The sequence below is a fragment of the Onychomys torridus genome, chromosome 10, assembly GCF_903995425.1.
Source record: "Onychomys torridus chromosome 10, mOncTor1.1, whole genome shotgun sequence".
Lineage (NCBI taxonomy): Eukaryota > Metazoa > Chordata > Mammalia > Rodentia > Cricetidae > Onychomys > Onychomys torridus.
In genome coordinates, this window is record NC_050452.1 from 84,220,363 (window position 1) to 84,229,136 (window position 8,774).

Here is an 8,774-nt window from a genome sequence, read left to right on the forward strand (position 1 = left end):
AACAATTAAAGAATAGTAAACGGTAGCGGCAATGAAACACCAGCAGAAAATAAGCTAGTCACTCAACAAATTAAGATGCTCTAAGTTGTCTGGAAAGTGTGAGAAAAGATTAATGTAGTCATATAGTGTACATATATCTGTACACTACAATACAAATGCAAAAGAATCACTTCCCTGAACTTTAATATTTCTCAAGTGGGAGGCACACCTCCAACCTTCATTGTATGGCATTAATATATTCATCGTATAATCCATTCTGCATCCAGGTGGCAACTCTGGCTGTGTTACAAGTGAATACTAGCGGTTTCACATCCCTTTCTATAAACCACCCATTTATATGAAATGGAAGTAAAACATGCAGAAATTCCCTGGGATCTGAGAGTAGGGTTTTCCCCAGGACAATTGAGTTTGTGGTTAATTTAGTTCTTCTAGGTCAGCTGAGGAGACCAGCCAATCAGAGACGAGAAGGAAAAGGGATTCCTAAATAAGTATGATTCCCAAGAACATGTTCTCTAAAGACGTTCTCCGACTTGAATCCAACAACAGTGACTCAAAAGAGATCTGTTCTGCCATGAAGTCAACTGTCCTTTTCCTTTTGGGCATCATCTTCCTAGATCAGTGTGGAGTTCAAGGTGAGGAGTTTTACATTGTCTTAAGTTAGTAAATTCTGAGACATGCAACACTATGAAAAGTCTTCTTTGTTCAGCAGATAAAGTTGAATGTTTTGCATGCAATAAAAAGTAATATTGCTCACTGATCAAAGCATTTGGATGCTGTGACCAATTATCCAAAGGTCATAATTTGTACCTGCCAAGTCAAATATGCCTTCTTGGTGTAGGTATTGGGAGTTTCCAGTGAGAGTTCAAAACATATTCAAACATTTAATGTTTTCAGATGTAAAGGAATTTCTGGGTGCTTTATTTCCATTTCACACGAGTCTGTCATTTATCATGTGAGATATGAAATCTGTAGCACTGGCAACTGGTAGTGAGATAGGAGATCATTTTCTGAATTGTCTCCTGCATCATCTGCATCTGATACTGTACATTGATAAGCACGTCTGTGGTTAACCAACCAAGAATTCAAAAATCAGTTGTTTCTGGCTTTTTTATTCATGACTTTGTTTACCTTGGACAAATAACTTTCCTAGAATATAATTTCCACATCTTTAAAAAAGTGTAATGGTTAATATATGATAGTAAAACCTATGTAGATAGATGCTGAGTCTATGTAAGTATTAAGGTACGAAGACAATTTGTTTAAAAAAATTTTTTAGAGTAGTGGTGATGAGAAAGGATAAGGATTGAAGTGGTAATTGGTTATTGTAAGTAGAGCTTTCTGAAATTAGGTAATAAATGGGTTGAGGAACCAGTCCTTATAGTATAGACAGGTGTGTGTGTGTGTGTGTGTGTGTGTGTGTGTGTGTGTGTGTGTGCGCGCACGCGCGCGCGCCTAACTTCAATAGTGATTTAGTTAAGTATTGTGGAAGTTTTCTGTTCTTCTAAAGTTGTGGAATAAGGTAGTTAAGAACTATGAGTGGATTCAGAGTGACCTCAACTGAAATTCTTCCCCTGCTCCCTTTTGCTAAATGACTTTGTCCTTAACCCTGGCTTCCTCATTTACAGGATGGAAATAACGCCTACCTTGAAATTCTGTGGTGATGATCTACACACACTTGCTCACAGCAATAATGACTAAGTCATATGCATCATTCTAATCGACCACACAAAGTGAGACCTTGACCTAAACATGTGTATTCCCTTTCCTACAGGAACCCTCGTAATAAGAAATCAACGTTGCTCCTGCATCAACACCCGGCGAGGCGTGATCCACCACAGATCCTTAATAGACCTCAAACAATTTGCCCCAAGCCCTAATTGCAACAAAACTGAAATCATGTAAGTGGAAGCTTCCAACATACATATTCCACATTGAACCTGGTGGCGGTTTCACCCTCAGGCAATTGCTCACACAGGCTGCTGTTTCCTCTAGAAATCTGTCTGCTCTGCTTTTATTCTTCTCCCCAAATAAGAAATTTCTGATGAAGACTGAAAATGAAAGATGACATACCATTTAAATAATAAAGTGTTTCCAAGACAAGCTTACCTTTTTAAGGCTATTCAGGATTCTAATTCAGAAAACATGTGTTTGAATACTGTCAAAAAGTGGTTCCTCTGAATATGATCAAACTACGTTGAATGGAATTACTAAAGAAATAATAAAAACACAATTTTTAAAAGATAAAAGGAAATATAATTGGGATTTTAAAGGGGGGCTCCACTGTGGGGTTAGGGAGAAACCTGGTGCTAGGTAAATTCCCAGGAATCCATAAGGAAGACCCCAGTTAAGGCTCCTAGCAATCGTGGAGAGGGTGCCCGAAGTGGCCTTCTCCTGTAGTGACTACCCTAACTAATTGTCATCATAGAACCTTCATCCAGTAACTGATGGAAGCAGATGCAGAGATCCACAGCCAAGCACTGAGCCAAGCTCCTGGAGTCCAGTTAAAGAGAGGGAGGAGGATCATATGAGCAAGGCAGTGTGTGTGTGTGTGTGTGTGTGTGTGTGTGTGTGTGAATCATGATGGGGAAAATCACAGAGACAGCTGACCCGAGCTAGTGGGAGCTCAGGGACTCTGGACTGACAGCTAGGGAACCTGCATGAGACCGAACTAGGCCCTCTGAATGTGGGTGACAGTTGTGTGGCTTGATCTGTTTGTGGGGTCCCTGGCAGTGGGACCAGGACTTATTCCTGGTGCATGAACTGGCTTTTTGGAGCCCATTCCCTATTGTGGGACACCTTGCTCAGTCTTGATGCAGCAGGGAGAGGCTTGGTCCTGTCTCAACTTTGGATGGCAGACTTGGTTGACTCCCCAAGGGAAGCCTTACCCTCTCTGAGGAGTGGATGGGGAATGGGGTGGAGGGAGGTGGGGAGGGAATGGGAGAAGGGGAGGGAAGGGGAACTGTGATTACTATGTAAAATGAAAAAAAATTTAATTAAAAAAATGGGCTCGTAGATGCCTAAATGTTTAAAGCAAATTGCTGAAAGGAAGACACCAATCACAGTCTGTGCCCCAACCCCTCAGCATGCAGTCTTTCAGAGCACCTTCACTTCCTTCACATGTGTGCTCCTGTTTGTATGTAACACATACATACATACATGCACACAAAAGTAAAGTCAATGAACTTACACATTATATCCAGTGGTTTCCTCTTATCTGTTAATTCAAGTTCCTAAGTTTCAGTTTCCTGAAGTCAACTGTGGTCCACAATATTGAATGGAATATGCTGGAAACAAATGGTTCATACGTCTTTTAGTAATTTCATTATGGTACATGGTTGTCATTGTTTTATTTTGATATTGTTTATTGTTAATATCTTACTTTAATTTATCCGTTAGGGTTTATCTTAAGTTACACAGGCACCATGTGAGAGTGTAGGAGCCTGGACCTCTTCCCTGTGGATAAGGAGACGTTCCCATTTGTAGTTTGCTTTAACACAATAAGAGTGGACAGATTCTCACATCAATTAATTTTCTCTAAAAATGCCATACTTGTTAGGTTTTAGAGGGGAGGGCTAGGGATTGAACCCAGGACTTTGCATGGGCTATGCATATACTCCCCACTGGACACTACTCCTGAATCCTAAGAATAACTTTTAAATTTTTTGAGGGGTCACTGGAGAGATGGCTGAGAGGTGAATTGCACTTGTTGCTTTTTGTTTGTTTATTGTTTTTGTTTTTTGAGACAGGGTTTCTTTGTGTAGCCCTGGCTGTCCTGGAACTCACTCTGTAGACCAGGCTGGCCTCGAACTCAGAGATCCGCCTGCCTCTGCCTCTGCCTCTGCCTCCCACCTAGGATTAAAGGTGTGCGCCACCAACACCACCTGCCTGTAACTTGTTGCTATTGCAGAGGACGCGAGTTGAGTTTATGTCACTCATGCTGGGCAAGTCACAACCATCTGTGACTCCACACTCAGGCAATCCTATACCTTCTTTCTTCTGGACCCAGTGGGTACCTGCATACAAGTACACAGAGACACACATAAATTAAAAGTCAAATAAGCTGGGCATTGGTGGTGCATACCTTTAATCCCAGCACTGGGAGGCAGAGCCAGGCAGATCTCTGTGAGTTCAAGGCCAGCCAGGACTACAGAGTGAGTTCCAGGAAAGGCACAAAGCTACACAGAGAAACCCTGTCTCGAAACCCCCCCCCCCAAAAAAAAAGACCTTCGATGTCGCCCCCGCCTCGACCAGCAAGGAAGACGCGACACCTGGATCCTTCTCATTACAGTTTATTTAGACCTTTGATTAGTTACATTGTGTCTCTCTCTCTGGGGCAAGCCTCTCCCAGCACCTAAGTAGGGCTGGGCAACCAACCCCAAGCAGCCACGTGGGCACTGTCCACAGGTTCACGCATATGCCAGCAACACACGAATCCAGCCATAGCCAAATAAGGAGCTGTTTACCCTAAAGAGTGTTTGCCATCGGGAAGGCAGAGGGTAGAAGCCAGAGCCATCTTTAGGGTGCGGCTACCCGCGGCTCTCTACACTTTGACACCCAAATCAAGGAGGCCTCTATGGAGTAGCTATTCTTAGTCTCAAATTGTCTAGAGAAATGAATATTAAACATGAAATTTCTCCTGAAAGGTCTGCTACAATTTCTGAAATCCCCCTGCCAATCTTAGGAAAACATTTTACTGTATTTTAAGTGGTTCTGTTGGAAAACTCGGTAAAGCCCATGTTTTCCCCCACTACTTCTACTAAGAATTCCTGAATTATTTTGAGGAGGAGAAAGCTCACTGGTGTCTCTTCCGCAGTGCTACACTGAGGAACGGGATTCAAACCTGTCTGAACCCAGATTCAGCAAACGTGAAGAAGCTGATGAAAGAGTGGGAGAAGCAGGTGGGTGACGGGAGGGACCCAATTTCCTTTTAGAGACTCTGGGAGTCACAGGATCCGGGCATATCCATTAGGGATACGTTTTCCATCTGTTTGAATTGTATCATATAGTAAGACACTAGGATTCAAAAAGAACAAGCTATCACCCCTTCCCTCGATAACATATTATCATTAGCCATGTCTAAAAATCAACAGACTAAGTGGGAGACATACAGAATAGTGGATACACAAGAACCTTGAGAATTATGAAGGAAGGAATAACTGACTTGGCCAGGAGGCAACGTAGAAAGTATTAAGGTAGAACTCTTTGTATCAGGGACCTTTGATTTGGATCTTGAAAGAGAAGGTGTTTACCAGGGAGTTAATTAAGTACAATCTGGACCTGGGTGGCTTCATGAGGAAGCGGCTGTGTTCAGTGAGTCTGAAGTAATGCAGCTGGAATTTAAGTGTCGAGAACAAAGGGACTGAGATGGGAAGGAGGGCAGGACAAAGTGGAAAGAACCCCGTGTGGTGGGCTAAGGAGCCGGGTTTCAGAAGGAGTACCCAGTGGGAAGCTTGAGCCCCCGAGTCTGACTCCTGGGTCTGCCACAGACCAGTTGGTAGGCAACACTCTCTCCCAGCCGTGCCCACTTTCAGCGCGCCTCAGTCTTCCTAACGCTGCTGCCGCCTTTGAACACAGTTCCTCATGTTGTGCTGAGCCCCAACCATAACATTGTTCCGTTGCTACTCCATAACTGCAATTTTGCCACGGTTATGAGTCGCAATGTAAATATCTGATAAGCAGAATATCTGATCTGCAACCCCCAGAGGGGTCTCGACCCACAGGTTGAGAACCGCTGGCTTACATGCAAGGTGGAAGGTACCAGTTCCAGCCCCAGAGGGCTGTGTTTGGCACAGGTGGGGGATGGAGGAGGGTGAGGTGAAGCCAGCAAGACGCCAGGAAAGCAGATGAACACCAGCAAAGAGGGAGTCGTTGTTGTTCTTCTGACGTGTGGAAAACTGGTATTGAGACCCGTGTGCCTCTGAGAGAGCAGCGACTGCAAGTGGTGCTGAGGACAGGAACGGTGGTGGTCGGGAGGAGGTTGACCATCGGGAGGGAAAACCACAGGCTTTGAAAGCATTGCCCTTGTCTCACTTCTTGCAGGTCAGCCAAAAGAAAAAGCAAAAGATGGGGAAGAAAAAGCAAAAGACAGGGAAGAAAACCCAGAAGAACAAGAAACCCAGAAAAGCTAAAAAAACTCCAAGGCCCTCGCTCAAAGAAGACTCCGTAAGAGACCACTTTACAACAAGCGCTCTGCGTTGAAATGGTTTTTAGATCATACTGAAATGCCTTTGGTGGGGAGTGGGCATTAATACATAAGCTCATTAACTTGGCTAGAAAATATAAAGCATGATTCTGAAAATATAACTAACACTAGAAAGTTAATTGTAGAATCCAAATAGTAAGGATCGCTAGAGGCAAAAACTGTCTTTGTTCTAACCAGCCAACAAAATTTCATCGAACTCTTGAGCACAGTCATGATAATATCAACTCCGGGCAAGTGTCCACACATACTTATCCCATGCACAACAGCTCTCTGGGCTTCTAGCCACACATTCCAGCATCCGGAGGGTTCTGAGACCCCTGTCACCAAGCCTAGGCCTGTCCGTATACTGGTGAGCAAGACCTCACCAAGCTGGCAACAGCAGTGGCACCTGGGTTAGCCTAAAGACCCAATTGCAGTATGTCTCAGAGATCCATGCTAATGGTTTTTGGGTTCCATGGTCAAGATCACTAGACTTGGCTTTCGGAACCTTCCACATAGCTTTTGAGACCATGTGATCTCATCGTTGACTTAAACCCATCTTCAAGGCTCATTTCAAGTTTTGCTTCTTAAATAAAACCCTTGTGGAGGGCTCTGAGCATAGCTTAGCAGTGGAACACTTCCCTTGCATGGACAAGGCCCTAGAATTGATCACTAACAGTGCAAAAACTTAAGCAGTTAAGAAAAGATTTTCTGGCTACTCAGATTCGCTTGTCTCCTTTTTCACTGGTTGCTCAGTGCCTCATGAGTAAACACTTCACTGTTATCTAATTACTGTGTGTGTGTGTGTGTGTGTGTGTGTGTGTTTTCTCTTTCCAATGAGGGTTTTTTTTTTTGTTTTGTTTTTGTTTTTGTTTTTTAAGGCAGGGGCCATGGGTTATTCCTCTCAATCTTCCACGGTGCCTGAAACTTGGTTTTGAATAATTTCCTAATTGTGTGTGTTAGAGGTAGAAAGGCTGTTAGACACCAGGCTTTGGCCAATGCCTGACTGCTCCATATTGCGCAACTCTAACCCTTGGTCTCCTTGCTTGCTTACGGTTTGTTTGGTTTTTTTTAAGGCAGTTTTTTATCTGGCTATCTTAGAACTCATTATGTAGACAAGGCTGGCCTTGAACTCACATATATCTGCCTTCTTTTGCCTCCTAAATGCTGGGGTTAAAGGTGTGTGCTACTATACCTTCTCTTCTCTCTCTCTTCTCTTCTCTCTCTCTCTCTCTCTCTCTCTCTCTCTCTTCCCTCCCTCCCTCTCTGTCTCCCTTTCTCTCTCCCTCTGTCTCTCTGTCTCTGTCTCTCTCTCCCTCTCTCTCTCTCTGTCTCTCTCTCCCTCTCTGTCTCCCTTTCTCTCTCTCTCTCTCTCTCTCTCTCTCTCTCTCCCTCTGTCTCTCTCTGTGTCTCTCTCTCTCTCTCTCCCTCTGTCTCTCTCTGTGTCTCTCTATCTGTCTCTCCCTCTGTCTCTGTCTCTGTCTCTCCTCTCTCTTTACCTAGCTTTCTTATTGTCTTCAGACATCTTCAGTACACAAGCCAGGGTGAAAGGATACTAACATCTTTAACAAATAGGAGTCACATGTTTAAGACATTTGTGGATATTCCCAGACTGCTCACAGAATATACAGCACACAAGTATACAGCAAAGAGGGGTGTAGCTACCCACTACAGAGAGGCTTTACTGATCAGCAAGTGCCAGAACCCTCCCCACTCCAAGGTTCCTCTAATATAATTTCTGATTGACTCCAGCTTCCTCTGAGTCAACAGGACAGCTGTCAACTCGTTTAATAAGCTCATCTTGGGCAAATATGAATTCCATTATCATTTCAGAATTCCCAGAGTATTAGCATATCAATTGCCATATCAGAAAAGGAGTTACCAAGGGAGGGGCTGGAGAGGTGATCTGCACTTGTAGAGGACCGGAGTTCCGTTCCCAGCAACTACATTGGGAGGCTCTCAACCACCTAGAACTCTGGCTCCAGGGAATCCAATTCTCTCTTCTAGCCTTTGCAAGAGTTGCACAGATGTGCACAAGCCCACGCTCAGACATGACACACACATAGTTTGAAATCAAAACAAAATCTTTTTTTTTTTTTTACAGAAATATTTTTAAAAGAAATCAAGAGCTACAGGAAATAGTAAATTCTGTTGGTGAAGGTGTGGATGGGGCCAAGTTAGCCTCTGTGAGGAATGGAAACTGCCTTCGAGAGGCGGTCCAGTGAGCTAAGGAGGAAAGAATGTCCCTGGCTAGAAACTCAGCCTCCTCTCACGGACTTCCCCAGACCCCACCATTCTTCAGGCTGCAGGGGGTTTTGAGTACTGTTGGTGGGACTCCCAGCCAAACACCATGAAATAGTCATGAAGTTGTCCAGCTCCCTCCAGGTAACTTACTCTTGTGGTGATATATTGTGTACCCTAATAAAATTTGCCTGAAAACCAGAGAGACAAGGGAATAAGCCACTGCCACACCTCACCTCACCAACTCCACAAATCCTCTCACTGAATGTCTCTGAGTCCTCAGCTGAAAGAGCCTCCAGGCGAAAAGCTTCAGCCAAAAAGTGTCTAGTTCCTGTCTCCTCATGCCTTGTAT

At 44.0% G+C, this 8,774-nt stretch overlaps 1 protein-coding gene across 1 annotated transcript; it reads left to right on the plus strand.

The window, feature by feature from the left end:
• Positions 1 to 571: 571 nt before the first annotated feature.
• Cxcl9 (C-X-C motif chemokine ligand 9) lies at positions 572 to 6,247 on the plus strand. Its single transcript, XM_036201674.1, has 4 exons — positions 572 to 632; positions 1,772 to 1,898; positions 4,814 to 4,898; positions 6,040 to 6,247. Exons 1-4 carry the CDS (start codon positions 572 to 574, stop codon positions 6,196 to 6,198), a joined length of 432 nt encoding a protein of 143 aa, XP_036057567.1. The 3' UTR covers positions 6,199 to 6,247.
• Positions 6,248 to 8,774: the final 2,527 nt, after the last annotated feature.

Excerpts from the sequence above, each read along its gene's own strand:
- Cxcl9 (XM_036201674.1), top strand. The coding sequence starts at position 572 with ATGAAGTCAACTGTCCTTTTCCTTTTGGGCATCATCTTCCTAGATCAG. Across the intron at positions 633-1,771 it reads AGATCAGTGTGGAGTTCAAG|GAACCCTCGTAATAAGAAAT; the intron begins GTGAGGAGTTTT and ends CCTTTCCTACAG. Across the intron at positions 1,899-4,813 it reads TGCAACAAAACTGAAATCAT|TGCTACACTGAGGAACGGGA; the intron begins GTAAGTGGAAGC and ends TCTCTTCCGCAG.